Source organism: Phytophthora infestans, genomic scaffold (genome assembly GCF_000142945.1).
Source record: "Phytophthora infestans T30-4 supercont1.28 genomic scaffold, whole genome shotgun sequence".
NCBI classification, from domain to species: Eukaryota; Oomycota; class Peronosporomycetes; order Peronosporales; family Peronosporaceae; genus Phytophthora; species Phytophthora infestans.
Genome location: NW_003303731.1, coordinates 1,166,255 through 1,188,653, shown reverse-complemented (window position 1 = coordinate 1,188,653; position 22,399 = coordinate 1,166,255). Strand labels below are relative to the sequence as shown.

The following is a 22,399-nucleotide window of genomic DNA, read 5'->3' as shown; positions in this document are numbered from 1 at the left end:
CGATGAGGAAGATAATCCTCGCAAACGTCTCTCGCTTGCCGAGGGTCTTGCGCGTGCTAAGGCCTCTAAAGCCGAAGGCGCCAAGCTTTCAACGAAGCGTACAGCCTCTAAGTCTCCACTCCGCGAGGAGAAGGAGACTCGTCGCTCCTATCGGAGTATCTTCGACTCCTCGAATGAAGAGGAGGAGAAGGAGGAAGAAGAGGAAGAGGAGGGTGCTATCGTTGAGCCTCGGGAGGTCTCGAATGACCTCGACCAGCAGCAGGAGGAGTTCCAAGCTGCCCAGCGTGTGCGTGGGGGCTCGGTGGTGGCACCCGTCAGCCAGGGAGCTGCCATGAACTCAAGAGGGTATTGGCCCCCCGAGGAGAGCTCTGGGGCTGACCTCTTCTTAGAGTTTCTCGTCGCTCCTCGTGGCCTTGTGGGTGGCCACACTTCTAGGGGCATCTATGAACGAGCCCTTGTTCAGAAAGAACAGTTGTTCGTCGACAACTTGGAGGCTGCTCGGTGTGTGCTTCTCGCGCCACACCGCATTCCCCTTAAGGACTTCACGACTTGTCGTAAGAAGCCCGAGACCCGGGGTGGTCTCTATCCTCTTTGGGGATACCCCTGGGTTATGCCCGAGAACTGTCCCGCGTGGAATTCTTGTGAGGACATGTTCTGGGCATGGGTTGAGACTCTTAAGTACTCACCCACGGAGTTACGGGAACTCCATGAAGATCAGCTGCTGTCCCGCATCCTGGACCAGCGTGATCTTCGTGTGAGGTTTGCCCACTTGATCAGCAAGCGTATGCTGCCAAGGGACATCCTGAAGCGCACGGCTTCTAGCGCTCACGATGAGCGCGGGTACGGTATGTATTCAGCGTCCGTACCCCGTTCGGGCAAGAAGCCCCGGACTACTTATGAAGCTGCCGCCGCTTCTGTTCCCAGATTGCGACAGCCTTCGGGCAGTCAATCAGGAGCCGTTCAATCGGCTCCCACGAGTTCTCGGAGTGGGCATAACCCCTCCACTTCACGAGGAGCTGTCGCTTACCGCGACGCCGTTGCTCCTGGAGGATCCGCTCCACGTGGAAGTGGACTTCTCCATTCCGGTCAAGCAGGCGCGGAGGTGCCCTCGTACGAGTACGAGTACTCGGCGCCTCCCGAGAGCCACTCTCGTCCGAGCGCTCCGACTGCGGGTCCGACACAGGACCCTGAGGTTGACCGCCTCCGTCAACGTGTCCTCGTGCTTGAGATTGCACTTGGCCTTGGGACTGGCGGTAATGCTGCCGCCCAGGCCGGGAATCAGGGCGAGCTCGCTCGTCTTGCGGGCCGCCTGGACCTGCGGGTGGATCGCCGGGCCTCTTCGACCGATCTGGACGAGGCCTTTCGCATGATCCGACGGATCAAGGCTTTATTGCCACGTCCGGAGCCGCCTGCGGCACACTCCCAGACGTACGCGTATGGTGCGTACCCGGCGTACTCAGCGTACTCGGCGTATGGCGCCTGGGTCCGTTCGTATGGAGCCCCTCCGGCGTACGGTCTTGACCGCAGCCTTGCCGTCCCGACCGAGGCTTGGGTGCCTGCTCCGACGACCTCGTCGACGACTGTGACCGGCCCTCGCTTCGAGGAGCTGGGTCAAGGGGGGTCTGAGAGTCAGCAACCCCCTGCGGGTCAAAGTACCGCTTAAGACGTCCGACATAGAACGTCGGGTGCGTCGCCATTGACTTTGGAAGGTCGATGGTGTACGACGCACCATGTCTGGCCAGGACTGCAAAAGGTCCGATGAAGCGGTGCTTGAGCTTGTTGCTGCCGACAGAGCTGACAGTGTCATGAGGTAGGTTCCTCGTGTCTAGCAACACTAAGTCCCCAACCTCAAATATACTTAAGTTTCCTCTTCCTTGTTTGTCCGAGTACTCCTTTTGTTTATCTTGGGCCGCTGCCATGGCATCGCGGACCCTGCTGACAATGTTCAGCTTGGTATCCATAAAGGATTCCACCTGTTTCCGCAGCGAAACTGGCCTCACATCCGAGACCTGGGAGGAAAGGGCTTTCCGAGCCTCTCCCCCACTTAGAATAGAGAAGTCACTGTCTCCTCGAAGCGTGAGAGGCACTCTGGGGTGGCGGAAGCCGTTCAAGTAGAACGGCGTGAGCCCCGTGGACGCGTGCACCGCGTTGTTGAGCGCAAACTCAACAACTGGAAGCTGCGTCGACCACGTACGTGGTGCTGCCGCGCACACACTGCGCAGAGTATCCTCGAGCACTCGATTGACGCGCTCTGTTTGGCCGTCTGTCTGCGGATGGTCCGCAGTGGACATCTGCAGACAAGTTCCCAGTAAAGGGAACAGCGTTTTTCAAAACGCAGCAGTGAACCGCGGGTCTCGGTCCGAGACAATCGTCTCCGGGAGACCGTGAAAGCGGAACACGCCATCGACGAGCAACCTTGCAATTTATTCGCCCATAACAGTGACGGGAACTGGAGCAAGATGTATCATCTTGATCAGCCGACACACGAACACCAAAATTTCGGTGTTGCCGTGTCCGTCGGCGGGAAGCCCAAAGATGAAGTCAAAACTCATCGACTTCCAACAGTCAGCCGGTACGGGCAGGCTCTGTAGTGGAGCCGAAGAGTGCCCTGCGGGTTTGACCCGCTGACATGTTTCACATGTCTTAACATACCGGGCGACCCACTTGTACATGTGGGTCCACCAGAAAGACTGAGAGACCGACAGAAAGGTCTTCTCGCGGCCCAAGTGGCCGCTGGAGGGCGCGTCATGCGCCTCCGCGAGGATGTCGAACTTCAGATCCTCGTCGTTGGGTACAACCACCCGTGGAGGATCAGTGGGCTCCACCCGGTAATAGAGGAGGCCCTCCTTCAATTTATATCGGTGGAGCCGTGAGCGCTGTCGTGACGAGAGCCAGTCGGACTTCGTGCTCGTTCCGGCCATAAGGAGCTTGACGATAGGCACAACAGCCTCATCGTCCCGATACGCCATGCGTATCCGATTATATAGATCCGTTGTCACCCGCGTGATGTGGGCCAACTCATAGTCGGGACGCCGAGAGAGGGCGTCCGCAAGCACGTTGAGCTTGCCCGGCTTGTATTTGACGCGGAACTTGTATTCCGCGAAGAAGGACAGCCACCTCGCCATCCTTTGGGAGAGGTGAGGCGAGTTAGTCGCCGTCCTCAAGGACGCGTGGTCTGTGTAGATCACAAAGGGCCTAGAGCCCAGAAGGTGAACACGGAACTTCACAAGGGCATATTTCATTGCCAGGAGCTCCTTGTCGTGGACAGGGTAGTTCCGCTCGGCGGCTTTGAGCTACCTGGACTGGAACGAGATGACTCGTTCGTGTCCAGCCGTGTCGGCCTGCAGCAGTGCACATCCGATGGCGTAATCGGAGGCATCGCAGACGACGCTAAACGGCTTCGTCTCGTCCGGCAGGGCCACGACAGGGGCCTCTTGGAGACTGGCCTTGATGCTGTCAAAAGCATCCTGGTGCTCTTGCTCCCAGCGCCAGTCGACGTCCTTCTGAAGGAGGCTCGACAAGGGCTTAGCTAGGCCCGCGTACCTTGCGCTGTACTTGTGAAGGTAGTTGGCCAAGCCCAACCACTTTCGAAGATCCTTCTGGCGTCGGCCATGCTGCTATGGCCTTGACCTTGTCTGGGTCAGCCCGAACGCCCACGTTGCTTACGAAGCAACCGAGAACCTTGATCTCTGGTGACGCGAAAACGCACTTGTCGATGTTGGCGTAGAGCTTGTTCGCTCGCATTACGTCCAACACTCTACGGAGGTGACCTAGATGCACCTCCATGGCCGTCTTGCCTCCCTCGGCACGGCTATGGACGAATATGTCGTCGAAGTACGTCTGTACGAAGGTACGCAAAGGGCGGAACAATTGCGTCACCAGGCGATTGAACGTCGCCGGGGCGTTAGACAAGCCCTGCGGCATGACGAGCCACTCCCAAAGCATGCCGCTTGGAGTGCTTACCGCGGTGAGCGGGATGTCGCTCTCTCGCATCAGGAATATGGTAGTATCCGTCGACCAAATCCAGCGCACTGTACAGTACGCTCCCGGCCATGTTGCTCAACAACACATCCTTTCGTGGGATTGGTGTTTGGGCCGGCACCGCTGCGTTGTTCCGCTTGTTATAAGCGTGAATCAGACGCCACTTTCCGTTCGGCTTACGAACGCAGAAAGTCGGCGTCGAGTGCGGGGATTTCGACTCCCGCACCATGCCTGCCTTCGCTTTCGCGGCGAAGAAGACATCAATGACCTCGCACTGTTCGCGCGGGAGAGGCCATTGCCTCGTCACACAATACTTTGTGCCGGGCACGAGATCAATCTCGTGCCGTACGCCTCGATCCGGTGGGAGTTGGGTCGGTGGGTGTATGTTCACCACGTCCGCATACTCCGTCACCAAAGGATACACCGGATCCTTGGGGTTCTTGAGAATTTCAGAGCCCAAGCGCGCCTGACGCTGGTTGTTAATGTCTTCCAGGACGTTCTCGTCCAAGACAGAGGAGGAGTTCAGCTCCTCCTGAGTGGTCTCAGGTCTCATGAGTACCATCTCAGCAATCTCTCCAGCCTTGAGGTTGGTCAGGAAAGACTCAGCCGTCATTTCCTCGAGGTACAGTATCTCTGCAACCTCTGGCAACGGTTCCAAGTGGACACCAGATGCCTTGACGGGTACACCGGTCTCGCCATCGAAGATGTGATAACACTCTTCCACCGGCCTTGTCGGAGGAGCCCGGGCCCTGGACTCCGAGTCGCTTGAAGCGACATCGATCGGAACGAAGTTCGGATCCGACTTGAGGCGGCGGCGGCGTCTTTGCCGACGGCGGCTGTGACGGGGAGCTTTGCTGCCCACGTTTAGGAATGTCGTCGCTACGACATCCGAGGCACTCGTGGCCTCGTGTGGTACTGTTGTACCCACACAGGAAGCGTGTTCAACGCCTTCCTCTTCAGTTAAGGTCTGGGCGACCGCGTGTGGCACTGTGTTACCCACACAGGAAGCGTATCCGACGTCTTCCTCTTCAGTTATGGTCTGGGCGACCGTGTGTGGCACTGTGTTACCCACACAGGAAGCGTATCCGACGTCTTCCTCTTCAGTTATGGTCTGGGCGACCGTGAGTGGAACTCTGTTACCCACTCTGAACACGCTGTTCTCAGTGTTCATGACAGCTGCAGCTGTCTGCGGAACTAAGTTACCCGCCTGTGGACCTAAGTTACCCACTTGGCCGGCGCCTCTTCTGGGCGCGGCCACCATCAAAACATCCTCGGAGTCGTCATATACGTCGACGACTCCCAAGCATCTGCCGGATGCTTTGGTACCTTGGCAGCCCTCGCGGGCGCCCCGGGTCCTGACAGAGGTGGGAACATGACTCACCAATGCTCTGTCGGACTGCGCAGGGCGGCTGGCACCGATTGCCTTGCCTCGCCAGTCGATCCAGGGCTCGTGCTTCTCAAGCCAGGGCATGCCCAGGATCATATCATATCATATGGATCCATATCGAGAACAGTGAACTGTTCGAGGCTGTCAAAGTCTTCAAACTTGACAGCCAGATCCACTTGGACGTTGGGGACAGTGACGACCTTCCCGTCGGCCAGTCGCACTGACACCGTCCCGTTGCCCTTGCTTTCTCTCAAAGCTTCGGACAACTTTTTGCTGTTACGAGCAGCCGTCTGGCGGCGTGCGAAATTCTTCGACGCCCCAGAGTCGATCAAGATTCTAAAAGGATGATCGTATCCCCGTACACATCCGTGTACTACGAGCGACCCGCCGCTGCTCTTCGCCGATTCGAGAGTGCGAAGACTCTCAGGGGCTAAGTCCCCGTGGTACGCGCCACCCGCGCACCCATCACGAAGACTTAGTTCTTCCCCAGTAGGGCGCCCCGCCCCTACTGGTTCCCGGCGTTCCCCTGTCCCCGGGATCCTGGCTTCTGCCAGCGACCCTTGAGGACGGGTTTGGGGAAGGACCGTCTGCGGAGTCTTTCCGCGGGACAGTCGCGCTTGAAGTGGACCATCTTCCCACAGCCGAAGTAGCGGGTATCACGCTGTTCGGCGGACCCGAGTTCCATGGGAACTGGTCCGTTGGGGCTTGTTCGACCGGGAGCCGACAAGGAACTCCCAGGCCACGCTGAGGCCGGCGTACGCGCCTGGCGATGGCTGTATTCTTCTTGAAGAGCCACTTGAATCGCCTCTTCAAGGGTGCTTGCCTGCACCCGGAACAGCTGAGTGCGTGCGGGGCCCATTCGAAGGCCGTCAATGAACACAGTCATCTTGATGTGTTCGTTGAGTGAATTTCCCACTAGGGACGCCGTGAGCTCCCGTATCTCTTGCACATACTCGTGCAGTTCGCGCCTTCCTTGTTTACACGCGAGGAAGCGCGAGCGCTGGCGGTACTCGTAGTTCGCCGGGAGGAACGCGGCTCGGAGCCGTTCGCACAGCTGAGACCAGGATGAGAAACATCCAGGGGATGTTGCTTCCCGTGTGTACACCCAACTCTTAGCACGGCCGCTAAGGTTGGAGAGTGCAAAAGCAGCACGCAGTTGCTCGGTCGAGATCAGAGCCGCGTCCATCGCGAGCTCTACTTCTCGGACCCAGAAGTGAAGGTTCTCGCCTTCTTTCCCTTCATACGGCTTAACCTTCAGCCGTATTGGCTTCGGGTGAGGCGGATTTTCTTCCGCCACCGGAGCCTGCAGGTTCTCCCGCACATGCGCGATGAGGCCCTGCTCGTACGCGTCGAATGCATTGACGCGCTCGAGCTGCTCAGCCGGTGTTGATACCACCAGGCTCTGCAGGGCCTCCATTCCGAAGATGCCTGCCATCTTCTGAACCGACTCGAACTGAGAGCCGTTCATATGGGAGAAGTCGTTCCTATCCATGGCAACGAGCTTCGGAGAGGTTCAGGTAGTCTACCCGCGGTGGCGTGGATTGACTACAAGTGCTACCAAGTGTGACGGGGTCACACAGCACCTTGCGCTAGAGGAAGTTATCTCCCGAGAGTATACAAACTCTCAGTGAACGGCAGTTCACAGGTCCCCTCTTTAATTAGAGAGAGCGAAGTGACCTAAATAAGGTAGATTGTAAACTGAGTATATTTATAGGTAGGTTAAGTTTGGGTTTAATACAAACTATATGTTACCTATAGAAATGCAATGTCGTTTGACCAATGGTTGGCTTTGAACGACCTTGGTACCTTGTACCAAGTATCCCGGAGTATGGTGTGAAGTGTCACTCTTCATGTAATCAGGGTACACTTAGGGCTACGTACCCCGTTACAGGCAAGCTCACGATTGATGAACTATAAAAGTGAATGAGGAGTAAAGAGACGGTCAAGGATCTAAGGACAGCGTTAGACGAATCCTTTTACTCTTTGCAAGGTGATCTAAGACAGTTACCTTCTTGTGCATGGGCTCCGATGTCAACTTGTACTGCTGTACATGTCTGGTGACACCGCGGGAGCTTGGTCTTCCTTGTGAGCGCCTATGTACGAGAAGCTGTATCAAATATACCGGTATACCGGGATTTTGGGTTGTATTTCTCTACATGTGGTGTTGAGCTCGGTCTGGGATTGGTGGATTCTGGCTTGTATCCCTCAAGGCTCTACATACGAAATGTGGGGGAATGACGACCATTGTCGTTTTCTTGTTGACTGAGACCTCGTTGCCGGGCTCCGAACCTTCCTCGACAGACTAGCAAGCTACAGGAAGTATCTCCGAGTACTCAATTTCAGCGGTTGTCGTTTTTCGTGCATTAATGTCCGTGTTTATCAGTGGCTGTCAGCAAAAGCCTTCCACGGTTGAATTGGCATGAAAAAAAAAGAGTCATTTCTTAGTCTTCCCGCTCTCCGCTACCAATCCCTTCCTACACGTGTCGCTCTCAGAGCCACACGCCAGGTCCAGCTCGTCCTCACTGCACAGATCATAGCACAGTGTCACACCACCTAGTACCGTCCGATTCGGACTCCGAAGGTCTGCAGTGGTACTTCCCCGACGCATCTTCACAGGTCCGTGAAACCCATGCCTATGTCTCCTTTTAACAGCTAGTGCGTCGAAAAGCAAACTCGATGGTCCATCGGCGATGGAGCTGCACAACAAGAACATATCGATATTTAGAAAAGTGGACTTTATTCGGGAGGGTGTTCTATTCGGGCGGATTCGCTATTTACGTCTCCAATTTCAATTTTTCATCCTACAGCCACCAAGATGGCTACATTTAAAATTTCTCTTCCAATCAGAGATCGGCATTTGCGCAAAGTGAGACTTACGCAACGTATCGTGGCTCCGTCGACGAAAAGGCCTCGCGAGTAACCCTGACTCTCAATTCGTATCTATTATCGGTGGCGACAATGGAGAATCCGCCGCACAGCGGAGATTTCACCGATTCGGTGCGTGTGTGTCATCACTTCCAGCACTTTCAACAGCACAACAACTTCAGGTTGAGAGCGACCTTTTGACTAACGGCTTGCTTTTACTCTCTTAGCGGTCCAAGCAGTGGGCCAGTAGCTCACCATACGTTACCAAAGCCACGTCCGTATCAAAATCGCCACCAGTGCCAAAGCTGTCGATCTTCCCGGCCTTCACGCTGGATCTGATTCGACTGGCGGAACTCCAGGGCTCGTCACCTTGTTCGCCGCCCGTTTCGCCCACAAGAGGAGAAGCACGGGAGCTTTTTGCCGCAATCGATAAAAAAAAGACTTTCTTCGAGTTGTTGGAGACACGAGGACTTACTTTGGAGCCTACTGGCGAAAGCTCCGATGCTGTGGACATTATCAACGACAGAGTTGACGCCGTGCACTGCGTTGACGGGAGGAGGATAACGCTACTGCATCAAGCGTGCAGATGCGGAAACGTACAGGTGGCAAAGTGTTTGCTGTTTCACGAAGCGGATGCGTCAGCGAGGTGTCGAGATGGTCGTACGCCATTCCACGAGGCCGTTTCTTCGGGTACGGGGGCGACGGCGCTGGAGCTGCTGAAATTACTTTTTGAACACGATCCAGCGGGGATTTCGATTGTTGATGCAAATGGGTCGCACGTGCTGCATCTCGCGGCGATTCACGGTAATCTTGACGTGATTAAGTGGTGTGCCGAATTGGTGTCTCCGCCTTCTGGAAAGGAGTCGGTGACGAATGCGAAAAGTGAAATTTCTAGATATTTGCTGCACCTAGGAACTACCTCGTTAAGTGGACGCAATATGCTGCATTACGCTGCATACAATGGCCGCTTGGATGTGATCAAATGGCTGCTTAGGGAAGATAAGCCGCGTCGTGGTGAGCTTGCATTGACAGCGCTAGATGTGACTGGATACTCTGTTCTGCACTACGCCGCGATGGCTGCACCACTGGAAGTCTGCGAATGGTTAGTACTAGAAGCTCCAGGCCGCCATCAACTGACTCTCACAGCACGTACAAAGGAGGGGAAGACAGCGTTGGAACTCGCATCAACGCGTCCGGCTTCCATTCGACATTTCCTGGCTGAAATCTCTCAAGTGCCTCGCGTGCCATCAAATTTGCGTTGTATAGGTGCTGACACAACGTCGCTGGGGGTCAGCTGGAGTGTGGAGCCAGCTAGCAACGATACCAGACTAGGGGAGGAATTGAAGCCGATGTATTTCCATTTGGAGGTGTGCAAGAAGCCTGTCAGTCTGTCTCGAGCCAGTGGGTTTCTCACGATGCTCATGCTCATGCCCTCGACATCACCAGGCAGTCCGCGAGCTCCAAGCGCGGTATCATCTGCGCTTCTGTCGGCATCCTCTTTGCTGCATTGGGAGCCATTGGGCGTGTTATTGCAGCCAGAGGCACGTGAGCACTGGTTGTGCTGCCTAGAAAGGGATACAGAGTATCTGGTACGCATGCGTGCACGCAATCGCAACGGCTTTAGCGGCTACACGGTACCAAATCTCTCGGGCGTTTTCACGACTGGTGACGGTGGTCGGCGACGAAGTCTCTCGAGTCTCCAGCGGTTCTTTGGAGCCATCAACGAGGATCGTCCAGCTGAGTCCATTGCTTTATCATTTATTGGAGACTTGCACTTTGAGCTGCTGGAGGCTCGAGGTCTGCCGCGTTCTTCTCCCGTGGCAATACCGACAAGCTCAAATCTCACCAACAAGGCACCCCAGGAGCGCTATTACGCTGTGGTTACGGTCGAAACACCTTCAACGCCTGATGTTGCATGCAGCGAAAGCTCCTGTAGCAGTACCAGATTCATTTACTGTGGGCGGTCGCAGCTTGCGACGCTGCAACACGACTTGGTTGTTACAGGGAGCCCACAGGTATGGCGTCATCCTCGATTTTCCCTCAAAAGCGTATTTCGAGCACCCGAAGCGCTGGCACTAACACAAGTGACAATAGCAGTCCACCACGAAAGCCAGGACCAAAGGGAGTCGTGCTGTGTGGGTAAACTCTCGCTCTCTTTGCTGAGTCTGGTGCAAGGGATGCCAGCCAAAATGCAGTGGCTACCGCTGGTTAACGTGATTAGTCCGGAGACGAATGGGGGCTTGGTTCTCGTTCGCACATTGTTTCTGCCGAATGGGGTGTCTGCACTACCGCATGCAACTCTACCAAACACTTGGCCAGCAACAGCAGAGGAGCTGCTGAGTGCATCAGGGCAAGACGATGACAGCGGGTCACCTCCTGGGTCCTCATCCTCGACAGCGTCTACGTCATCGTCGTCTTCGTCTTCGTCCCAGTTTTCACATCCTTCAATGCTCGTTGACAGTTTGGGCTTTGGGGTGTTTGACCCAGAGATGAAACTGTGGAATGGCGAGTGGCAACGAAGCAAGTCTGTGTCGGGTGTAACGAGGTCTTATGCGTACTACAAACTTCTCATAGAAGGCATCGAGCAACAGCAAGAAAAGCGGTGGCGCTGTCTCCGATGCAGCCTCCACACTTCAAACACATTGGAGACGTGCAATCTCACGGGAATTCGAGGAGCACTGAGTAGGTCCCACAATGTTCCCATAGTGGCGAATGACTTCGGATTGTGCGTCTTTGATGCAACTCGAAAGCGCGCAGTTGGAGAGCTGGCGTGGCAAGGTATTCCAATGTCGCGACGCCCCGAAGCGTATACACAAATGAGTGGAGCGCTGATCACGAAGACTCACTACCCGGGGAACTATTTCCTCAGCCTGATAAAGCGTCTCGAAGACCCGACAGATGAAGTTCATTCTGGTGCCATTGCCTCGCGTTTTTCGGTAGCTAAGAAGCAGATCCAAGCGGACTTGAAGCGTACATTTGCAGGCAACGACAAATGTTGGCTCACATCTCCAATGGGGCAACAATCTCTAGAGCGTGTGCTGCTGGCCTATGCCTTGCACAACGAATCTCTTGGTTACTGCCAGTCCATGACTTTCGTCGTAGGGCGATTGCTGTGCCTCTACCACTCTCAACGACCAAAATCATCCGATGACCCCTTCCAAGTCGAGGAGCGAGTATTCTGGCTCCTCCACGTGATCTGCGAAGACCTTTTCCCGTCGTATTACACACAAGGAATGACGGGGCTACACGTGGACGGTGGTGTGCTCGAGAAGCTCATACGGATGCGGCTTCCGAAGTTGCATCGGCATTTCCAGCGGCTCCACCTCCCGCCAATGGGTCTTGTACTCGTGACGCAATGGCTGCTACCTCTTTGCTGTGCTGCTTTCCCAAGCGAGACCACCTTCCGGTTCCTGGACGTTCTCTTCCTTGAAGGATCTTCAGTCGTCTTCGCGATGGCCATAGCTCTACTTCGCATTTCGCAGCATGAATTGCTAGCTCAGAACGTGGATTGCAGTCAGCTTTTTCGCTTCATTCGAGCTCGCGACCAGCGTCTTCACGACGCTCCGTTGCTGCTGGAAGTGGCGTACCAAGAACATCAAGTGCTAAGCCCACAAATTGGTTCTCTGCGACAGAATGTTGCTCAAGAGCTTGGCATCTATAAAGGCGAAAATGTACAAGTAGCCAAGCCGATGAAGTTGTCGAGTCTCCCGGTCGATGAGCTGCGACCAGGAGACGTGGAAATTCACATCTAACACCCAAAAGCTTTTTCAAGAAAAAAAAACGTATTTTACTTACAGCCGCCGCCTCAGGTATTTTTCTCTTCCAGTGAAGCTGTGGTAGCGGCCTGGATAGCTGCCTTGACTGTGGTCTCTCGCTCGTCGCCACTGCCACTGCTGCTCTCTCCGTCGCTAGAGATGTTTGCGTCACTTGTGGCGTCGCTGCCGTCATCGCTTGGTGTTCTGGTGGTTGCAGCCGCTGCCTTGGCTTTCTTGTCCTTCTCTCTCTCCACTCTGCGCTCTCTCTTCTGCTCCCTCACGAGGTCAATTGTCCGCAGGAGAATGGTCATAATGTGGACAGTCTCCTGCGGGTTGGAGATCCAGATGGTTGTGGCGGCATCTCGTGATCGAGTGTCGTTGCCTGTTCTCGTGAAGCGATCGCCTACATGGAGACACTCTTGGCCCTGGATGTTACGCAGCTCTTCACTGTCGCGAACTTCCTCGGGTAAGAAGCGAAACACGTACTTCTGCAAGGCCTGGATGCCCAGCGCCTTGTGTCCAATGTCCACCCACACGTCGTTACCACCGTTAAAGGCACAGAACGGGACGCTGAAGTGCCGCAACTCGTGCTGCAGCGTGAGACTGATCTCCTCCAGGTTCTCGTACAGAATCCGCTTCTCCGACGTGTTGATGATGCCGATCGCGCGCTCTTTCCGCAGGATTCTAGCTGACAAATGCAGTTCCTTAACTGTTCTCGTAAGTACAACTTCCGCTGCGTCCAGTAGCGCTGTCACTTTGTCCTCTGGCCAGCGTTCTCCGCGTCCGTCCTTCCAGACTGCTCCATCGATCTCACGCAGTCCCACAGCGCCTGTCGTCTTGTCGGTGTGAGTCTCGAATAGATAATTGCACTCGCCACCCATAACCAGAAACCGCGCTCGCTCTTGCATGGTCACGTCTTCAAGCGCATCCAAAATACCTCGCAAGCGCTCTTCGTACCGGCCAGGATTGCCTGGATATCCGGCCGCTGTGACGAGGGACACGACGATGCCTCGACGTAGCAACTCCACGATGACCTGCACCATCCTCGAGCTTTTGCTGATAGTGCCACCGTCTTCGTAGATGGTGTCATCGGCGTCGAAAGTCACGAGTTTTAGCTTCCCAGCGATAGCGTTGGTAGTCGCCAGGTTGAGGATGTGACGCACCTCCTTGAAGGTGGGCGGCACTCGCTTGCGCGCCAGGAAGTGCGTGCTGGCGTCGTACTCGAGCGCGGCCCGTGTGAGGTCCAATGGAAGGAAAATCTTCTTGAGGTGGGGCAAAAACTTCTTGAGGCGGCTACGCTCGGGATTCTTTGCATGCTCGGACATGAGCTCGCTCATGTAGCTGAAGACCTCCAGAACCGACACGCGCAGCTCTTGTTGGTCGCCCACAGGCGACATGATCCACTCCCGCAGGAGCTCGATCATCGGGTCCTGCTCCTTTAGCATTCTTTGTCGTCGCTCTTCTAGACTGGACTCGGTGAGAATTACGGCGAGACTTGCAGTGCGCTGTAAGCGGCGAGTTGACGAATGAGATCGATTTGCTGAATGTAAATTCTGATGTATAGGTCACTCCTGTGAAAAGACTCAAAAAGCGACACTGTGTATAAAAGAGGGTGGGACAAGCTCAACGTTCACTTATTAATAAGCGCGTCACTTTCATAGCAGTTACACCATTGTAGCCATGTTGTTGATGGCCCCGTTCACTGACGTGAGGCCATCAACACGTACGCGTCCGGCAAGATTTTTTTTTCAGCTGCAGCACCGCAGTGGCCTTCGCTTGGCATCAGGATTCTGCGCTGTTTGCTCTGCTTGGTGCGTATACCTTCTTCGCGATTTGTCTGTTCAGTCGCCATCACGACGACCCAACAAAAAGTCCGGCAGCAGATACTCCATGCAATGCGGTGGATTTTCACCGCCACAAACAACAAAGACGCACAGGACTCGCAACTGGCGACAAACAGCGATGCAAATTAGTTTAGTGTAGAGCTATTTTGAGCTTATGATGGTGTCCACCTGCCACATCGGACGTGAAGCGACGCGAGTGTCTGAGAGGTAGACGCACGACCTCAGGCAGCATGGCCTTCAAGTTGACGCCCACCGAGAGCCTTCGCGCCTGCGGTGTGCTGGAAGAGTCCCTGGAGAAGATGAGCTTCTTGGGCAGCATCACACCCGACATTCTGCAGCACCGCGAGGAGCTGTCGCAGGTTGTGGGCGAGGAAATCTCCCGCATCATCCAAGAGCAGCGCCAGCTCGAGAATAAGTACGAGAAGCTCATCGCCCAGCGAGCAGTACTTAAAGGACTGGCCAATAAATCCAAGTTTAAGGAGAACCAGAGAGAGATCCAGGAGGTCAGTCGGCTGCTGCGAGAGTCCACCAAGAGCTTGTGTCGTAACCTCAAAGAGAACCCCAATTTTGCAGGGAACCTCCTCAAGATTCAGCAGGAACGCGAAGGTATCTTGGAGCTGCTTGGACATACGTTGACGGAGATGAAGAAACACGGGACGTTTGAGACGCTGCTCACGTTCGTGGCGGACGGTAAAAGCACACAGGAAAAAGCACACGACATCCTCGAAAAGGAACGTGACGCGGTCGAAGAAGTGAAAAGACTGGGGGCAGAACTTGCCCGAGAGAAACTGGAGCACCAGAAGGAGGTGACGGAGCACAAGGCAGCCATACTTCGATTGAAAGAGCAGATACTCGCAGTCAAGTCCAAGACGCAAATCGATATCCGATATGCGCGAAACGAAGCCAAGGCGAAGCGAAGCAGTACGGCGCGGATGTACCACCAGCTAATGGAAGAGCAACACGACCGCATCAAAGATCTGCAGGGTAAGTGTGCGATAGAGACCAAGGTACATGACGAGACTGTGCATTTCCTCAAAGACCGTCACGAACAACTCCAGACAGAGCTGGCTGAGTGGAATGCCAAGTACCAGCAAGACACTCAAGCGAAGCAAGCGCAATTACAGGAGTTGCAGGAAAGCAAGGCTGCCAATGCCAAGAGACTTGAGAACTTTCAGAAACGATGGCAAGAGGAGATGACAACAATTAAACAAAAAGAAGATGAGCGCCAGAGGTTAATAGAGCTTGAAGTATTGCGCAAGGAAGAGCTGAAGGCGCAGAATACTGCTGCGAGGATCATCCAGGCTGCGTATCGCACACACATGGCCAAGAAGGAGAATAAACGTAAGGCTGCTGAGTTTGAGAAGAAAGCAGGAAAGAAAGGAGGCAAGAAGAAGGGAAAGAAATAAAAGAAGAAAACATCGGATACTGCTGTTGTTTTTAAGGACCTTTTTGCGGAGTTTTCTTAAAATATTAGGTAAAATATCCTAGTAGTACTTCTGACAAGTCAACGTAGTACCAGGTGAATTGTTTGTTTACACTAGGAATGTATCCATGACGTGGTGCACGACATCAATGCCCGAATCTAAGGGTTTGTTGAGGTCGGCTCGCTTGGCAATAATGTGCTCGTGCGACATTATTCCTCCGAAAAGGACGTCAATGCGACGCCAGCCGACACTCTGCACAGACAGCAGCATACCTCGCAGTTCATCTTGTTCTACATCTGCTGTAAAGGCGTACGGGAGTTGGTCCAAGATAACGTCGCCTTCGACGAAAGGGTCTGGACGTGACACGCCTGAATGGTGGGAAGAGAGACTGCCCTCGGTTCTCCCACGATGGCGACTGTGGAAGAGATGTCTGTGTCGACCGTTGTCCTTCAAAGACTTCCGTCCAGGGTCTGAAGCATGACGGCGAGTGCTTCCGATGCTGGTCATGTGGGCACTGGAGCTACTGATGTCACTGCCTTCGCCATTTTGGCCACTGCGTAGCTGCTCGTCCTCGTTCAAAGCCTCGGACAGGGCAGCGTGCTTGGGCGTCATATACTTCATGGCGAGACGCTTGACCTGGAGAGGAATAGTGTCTCGTAACTTGCGTGCGCTTTGCAGAGAGTCGAGCACAATGTGGGTGTAGATAGGAGACATCAAAAGCTCCTTCGCGCGCGAGCGATACGGATTAAACGCACGAACTGCTGCACAGGTGTACGGAACTTGCATGTCGAAAAAGATGCTCGAATACAAAGTGCGTGCTTTGAACATCTGCAACGCCTGCATGAACTGGCCTCGCGTCAAGCAGCTGAGCAGGGGTGGAGCGACAGTCTCTTGGGGTTTTGCTTGCTTAATGCTTGCTATCGAAGTCACACAGCGCACACCGAAGCTAGCGTTACTGAGCGCCACGAGCCATCTCCAGTCGCGATGAATATCTTCCTCTGGGATACGAAGCACACAACCATTCGTGCTGGTAGTGCCAGAATCTGAAGCCTCAGCGGACCACTGAATCTGGATATCGAAGTTGCCGAAGACGTCGGGTCTCTCTTCGTCATCATTCTGCCCCCATCCAATAAAACTGGAGAAGTAGTTCGCGTCGTCGCCGATGCTTTTCCCACTAGGCAGCAGGACCTTGACGTCGGAGCAGGATAGATCAATCTCGAACTTCAACTTGGACTGGGCTTCATCGTCTCTGTCCTCGAATACACGGAGCCTTCGATCGCTGAGGGTGCAACCGTATAGCTCAAATGCTTCCTGGCCGTCGTTTTGCCGCTTCTCCGATACCGTAAGACTGATCAGCAAGGATCCCTTCATCGCAGAGCAAGCTACAAGAAATGAGCGAATGTCAGCAGCAATTCTCACAAATTCGAAGAAAGAAACAATCAGCTGTACCTGGATGAAAGTCCTTGTCTAGGTTTGCAGTGGAAGATTTGCTCAGTTCCAACGTCTCCTCACTCGCCTCATCACTCAGAGTCAGCTGTGCTCCTGTTCTGCTAAAGATCTTGGGCATTAACGCATTGAACACAACGTTGGTCGCGCCACGACGAGGACGACGGATGCCGAGGTGCGGTGTCGCCAACGTCACGAAATTCTGCAGCAGCCTCACAGTTAGTCATATGCACAGTGAAAGCTCTACACTGTCTGCACCCACCATCGGCTCGACCTTGTCGAAGAAACCGCGACTGAGCAGCAGCCCGATGCAGTAGCGGTTGTAGAGCCCTCCCAGCGAGTGGCCGATCATCGAAAGCTTCTGCAGTTTGGACATCTTGTCCGCCAGCTGCTGGATCTCATCGGCAAGGCGATGGGCACCCTGGTCCACACCATCGTACGTCTGGAAGAAGCTGGTGGCATTGCTTTCGCCCGAGTGCAAAAACAGCTCATCGTTCTGGAATTGCGTCCGGAAGATCTCCACAAAGCGAGAGAAGTCGTGTTTGCTGCCTAGAAGTCCGTGCTGAAAAATCACCAAGTGTGTGGCACGCTGGAGTTGTGCAGTCTCGGCGTCGTTGCGGCGCGGAGAGCGCATTCTTTGTTGGCCCACGGAGGATTGAGGAATGACGCATTCGTCAAGTTTTGCTGAGTTTGATTATGCGACTGGTGGATCATTTCTCAGCGTGAACTTTGACGTTTGGTTGGATAAAAACCTGAGAATCCAGCCAAATTGGCAAGAGTGTTGATGCCAGACAGCTTCTTGTGCTTACGAGTCAGTGGTAAACATGGCTGTGCTGTGAATCACAGACCGTGATGAAGGTGACACTTTGTTGCGCAGCTACAAGCTCCCGTTGGACACTTTTTTTTGTTGCTACATATTTTCTTATATTGAATCAGAAACCTTCTTGGCATCTAACGTAAGGTCAGCGGGTCTGTTTCGTTTTCTATTACTGCTGAGACTTTGTAGGCGCCGTACTGACGACCGCCGCACCCCCGGTGGTATCGGGCGACGCCTTACCGAGCATCTCAGCTACAGCTGCAGCAGGTGGCTTTGTCTCTGTGATTCGGGGCTTGAGTCCAATACGTCGGCGGAAGTTGTTGTTGTTCATCGCGATGGTCTGAGCCATGGACGAGCACGAGGCCCCCAGCCAATAGAAGAAAACACCCTGAGGCAGATTGACTAGGACTGGGACAGCAAAGATCGTGATATATTGGCCTCCCTGAAGCAATGTTGTCCAGAACCCACTTTTGTTTCGCACAGAGAGCTCCAAGTTGCCGTAAGTTGACGTCGCAGCGAGAATCGGCAGTACATAGGTGCTGTCCGTCTCCATGAGGTTCTTCCAAAACAGTAGACCACCAGAGTCGAATCCTGCAAAGTTCCCAGAGCGTACCATGTCACGAGCACTGTATGCCATAAGGACGAAGATGGGAATGTACGCAACAGACCCCATGATGGTCTGAATGGGCCGCGTGTTGTACTTCTTCATCACTGCCTTGAGGCCTTGACGTCCTAGCAAGATAGCGTCGAGGTGCCCCTTGTGGTCGGAGCCAGGCTGCATCACAAAACAAAGAGACGTCAGTGTGATGCCTTCAAGCAAGAGCTGCAGTAAAACATCTAGACACATGCTCCTTACGGTAAATGTACGCGCGTACTTGTACGCCGAGTGCAGCTTACTGAAGTCCGGTCTCGCCTGTATCAGTCTGCACACCCCAATCGACACAAAGATCATTAAAACTCCCTGTATTAAATAACGCCACACCAAATAGATGCTGCACCTCTGCATGGCCTGGATCTGGAGCACGTAAAATGGAAAAATGACAGCTCGCACCGTCACACCCGAAAGCTGCAAGCGCCACCAGACCAATTCAAAACATCAGTATTAAAATGATCTTCCGCATCAAACGCATCCGTTTTTCGTACCAACAGCGTGGCCCACCAGGGCAGCCCCGTGGTCGTGTGCACCGTCTCTAGTACCGACTGCACACCCTGAACAATAGCCCACGGCTCGTTGCCCGTGCCGCTAGTCACCGCCGCCGCAACGTCTACAATGCCCAACTCGATCAGTTTACTACCTCATATCAGTTGCGCGATATTTCTAGGACGCACCTGTGAGCTGTCCGTCGGTCATTGTCAACTCCAGTGTCGGCGGGGCAGATTCGGAGGTGGAAAAGCGCCGATTGTCTAGTGAATAGGGCGCGGCGAAAACAGGAACGGCCGCCTGCACAGTACGAAAATGGAGCAGCTTTTGGCCTCCAGAAATGGGAGCACGGCGTAGCCCCAGGGATCCGCAACGGAGCGCCCCAAGCGCCCGCAACTGGCGGTTCATGTTGTCGGCAGGAAGTGCTTCGCTGTGTGGTACAGTACCGAAAAATGTATCAGTAAAAAAACAGTACAGTCGTGCACCTCCAATTCGACACCGGTATCAGTCGATACCCTGCCAGATTTTATGATTACGCGAATCGGATGCGCAATTACCTTTGCTTATCACCACCCTAGCAATTAACCTCAACGGTTTTCCCCTCCTCGCCGAGGGATGACACGCCGCATCGGTCTGATTTTAAATTTTGGATCGGACGTCTTCTTACAAACACACACTTTGATTTTTACCGCCAAAGACAATGGGACATCGCCCTTTCTCCTACATGTCCCACAAAAGCAGTCTTTGTGCGAGAAGCACAAGTCAAATCCTGCATGCTCTCACTCCGAACTTGCTCGTTGGGCAACGAAGCGCTTTAAGACCCCCCCAAGCAGTAAAGCGGACTACCGTCCAGAGTATTCTTAAGCGGTCTGTGAGCTATAAAACTTACCTGCGTGTCGAGCGCCAGTGCATTGCAGTCTGCCAGTGTCCGGTGCCCCCATCTACGAGCCACCGTCCACTGCCAGTGTCTGCAAAGACACATCCCAAGGACACTCATGCGCCTGGCAGTGCAGCTTGCGGCTTACTACAACCGGCTACACTGAGTACACATGCGTGCAATGGCGAAGGACTATACCAAAAACTGTATGCACAAGGACATCGTTGGCTGTGCGCTGCCAAGATGGTGTACTCAAACAAGAGTGCATTTATCTAGAGTTTAGTATTGACTTATTTGCGATTTGTATACTAATCTACTTTTGCGGTACAGCGGTGTTCTGGCGGAGGCTGCTCCACACTTTGCGTTTTGACGCCTGCCGCTCACCAGAGAGCAGCAGAGAAGAGCAGCCTCGCCAGACACCGCAGTCCTGTCGCGGCCTTTTGCCCGGCACTTACGTGTTTACGTTACTTCCTGATTAGTTTCCTAAAGTTGACATTTAAGTGTATTTACATTTAAATGGCTCCTACTCTTAGAAGCGATCGACACATGGAGAACATTCCCCCCGTGACGAACCCTACGTCACCACTGGTTATGAGCCCAATCAGGGCGCAGTCTGCGACTGACGTGGCTGCTGGCGTTCCAGACACAAGTTCTAGAATTTCGACCAATCAAGATCAAGCTTCAACCCCATTGGCAGGAAATTCAAGCTTGAACAATGACGCAACACTGTCGCACAGTGATGCAGAACGACTAATTCGTTCATTGGCTGGTATCCAAGGTGGCCGCGGGTTCTTCCAAATGTAACTCGACAGTATGCGAAAACTTTCTCGAAAAGACGGAAAATCCGTGCCAGATGACAACCTCCCCAGTCGCCGCTAAATCCATCTAATCGGGCACGAAGACACCGACAATCCCTGGCGCCCTCTAGACAACATGAACCCTTCTGGCCGCTACAACGACGGCGAGCTGGCTGAGTACACCAAGGTTCTCATCAACTCGCCTCCGATCAAGCTGCCCAAGCTCCATCTGAAGGGCGACTACAAAGCCTGGAAGAGCGAGGTGCCGTTGCACTTCGAGCCGAAGATGCTGGGAGACATCACCTATGGCCCTGAGCGCTACGATGCAGTAGAAGGCATGCGTCGTGACAAATATCGCGTGTGGTACAAGTCGCGCAAGAACAAGGCGTTCTCAGCACTTGCGTTGTCGCTGTCTGTTGACCTACGTACGACGTTCAAGATCGACGACATCCACGACAACATGGACGCCGCCGCTATGCTCTACGATGCGATTACGCAGCACTTTGAGGCTGGAGATGGCATTAATCCTGATTACCTACTGCAAGAGCTAGTGACGCGCCGGCTCAAGCCAAACGAGTCAGTATCGCAGTATGCTGACGACATTGCAAAGAAGGTGACACTTCTACATCAAGCTAATGGTGAGTTTGCTGAGTGGCAACATGCAAGCCTACTACTGTCGAACAGCGTGGAAGCGTTTAAAGATCTCGCCCGTGAACACGGCGATTGGCTTAACAACCATGATCGTAAGACACTTACACTTGCTGAAGCTTTACAACGACTACGCGCTGCTGAACACCAGCGTGACCAGCTGCGTGCACAGACCAGACAACCGGTCGCGCATTCAATGCAAGTTGCTCATGTCGAAACGGACCAAGGACAAGGTTAAGCCCGAGGACGCAAGCGCAACAAGCAACAGCGCAAGCGATCCAAGGGCGTTGCAGATAAGAAGCAGCGCACAAACTGCGCGAGCTGTCAAGGAGAAGGACATTGGTATGCCGAGTGTGCGGCTCTCACTGGCCAGCAACTGAAGCCAGAGCTCGCGAGAAAGCTGCAAGAGAGACAACCAAGGGCTCCCGTGTCGCTGGTGAACTCCGTACGTCGTGTGGATGCGGTAGCGTTGGAAGAAGATGGCCAAGGACTGTTTGCTGGCCTATCACTATGCGATGCGAATGCGATTGACCTTACGGATGGTGCTGCCCTATCGCCTACGGCTACGCAATCACCTGCATGGTCACTAACGTCTCCTGCGGAAAGTGAAGAAGGAGGAGAGCGTCGTGTTGTTGAAGGGGTGCGGGCAAGTACGCAACGCACTCAATCGTCGGTTGCGCAAGCAACGCAGCGACTGCAGCTGCAAGTTGGAGTTCCTGTTCAACACATACAAGTTGGAGGACAAGGACTACAACAACGACAATCAACCTCACTGCCTACACTGCAAACACCAGCTGTAGCTGTGCAAACTGCCATACAATCTGCGGTACAACCTGAAGTGCAACCTACTGGACAACCTGCTGTTCAACAGGGTGTACAAGCTACTGTACTGCAAAACATGCAACCTACTGTATCGAGTACTGCGCAGACTCAGTGGGAAGGCAATCAGTCTACAGCTGGATTGGTGCCTACGTGGGAATCAGACATCTACTACTTGGGGCAAGGACTGTCGAGTAACTCGAAAGGGCCTACACTTGAGCCATGGCGCAATCAAGCTGAACCACAAGGGGGTTCGGCTGTGCCGGGGGATAGCTGTCGAGGTCCTGATGTCGGGTTTAACAGACGCCAAGAACCAGGGATGCGCAATGATTACAGACCTAACTTGGAGAGTGCGTACGAGAGAGGACTCTGGAGTCAAGATGTTGGACACTTTGACCCTCCTATTCAAGGACGAGGACGAAGTCGTTCACCACCCCGATTCTTCAATCGAGAACGAACTCCACCAAGAGGAAGATGCCGTTCTCCGTCAATGCGAGGACGTGAACCAAGAGGGAATCCAGGGCGTTATCGATCTCCACCGCGTCAGCAGCAGTGGCGTAACGAGAGACCGAGTTGCTATGAGCCGCCACCCCAACGC

General features: G+C 54.1%; 5 protein-coding genes across 5 annotated transcripts; 2 read left to right on the top strand and 3 right to left on the bottom strand.

Annotated features, from left to right (window-relative positions):
* Positions 1-9,171: 9,171 nt before the first annotated feature.
* Positions 9,172-11,985, top strand: PITG_13348 (putative RabGAP/TBC domain-containing protein; the record flags this gene model as incomplete). The annotated part of the gene is made up of 1 exon (XM_002899946.1): positions 9,172-11,985. One exon carries the CDS (start codon positions 9,172-9,174, stop codon positions 11,983-11,985), a length of 2,814 nt encoding a protein of 937 aa, XP_002899992.1.
* Positions 11,986-12,030: 45 nt separating this feature from the next.
* On the bottom strand, positions 12,031-13,493 carry PITG_13347 (IMP-specific 5'-nucleotidase, putative; the record flags this gene model as incomplete). Its single annotated transcript, XM_002899945.1, has 1 exon — positions 12,031-13,493. The coding sequence occupies one exon, from the start codon at positions 13,431-13,433 to the stop codon at positions 12,039-12,041; it is 1,395 nt and encodes a 464-aa protein (XP_002899991.1).
* A 569-nt stretch (positions 13,494-14,062) lies between these two features.
* Positions 14,063-15,238, top strand: PITG_13346 (uncharacterized protein; the record flags this gene model as incomplete). Its single annotated transcript, XM_002899944.1, has 1 exon — positions 14,063-15,238. The coding sequence occupies one exon, from the start codon at positions 14,063-14,065 to the stop codon at positions 15,236-15,238; it is 1,176 nt and encodes a 391-aa protein (XP_002899990.1).
* A 298-nt stretch (positions 15,239-15,536) lies between these two features.
* On the bottom strand, positions 15,537-17,336 carry PITG_13345 (uncharacterized protein; the record flags this gene model as incomplete). The annotated part of the gene is made up of 4 exons (XM_002899943.1): positions 15,537-15,540; positions 15,570-16,638; positions 16,706-16,904; positions 16,965-17,336. 4 exons carry the CDS (start codon positions 17,334-17,336, stop codon positions 15,537-15,539), a joined length of 1,644 nt encoding a protein of 547 aa, XP_002899989.1.
* A 352-nt stretch (positions 17,337-17,688) lies between these two features.
* PITG_13344 (Cytochrome Oxidase Biogenesis (Oxa1) Family) lies at positions 17,689-19,068 on the bottom strand (the record flags this gene model as incomplete). Its single annotated transcript, XM_002899942.1, has 5 exons — positions 17,689-18,294; positions 18,376-18,442; positions 18,518-18,585; positions 18,663-18,784; positions 18,849-19,068. The coding sequence occupies 5 exons, from the start codon at positions 19,066-19,068 to the stop codon at positions 17,689-17,691; spliced, it is 1,083 nt and encodes a 360-aa protein (XP_002899988.1).
* Between the last annotated feature and the right edge of the window lie 3,331 nt (positions 19,069-22,399).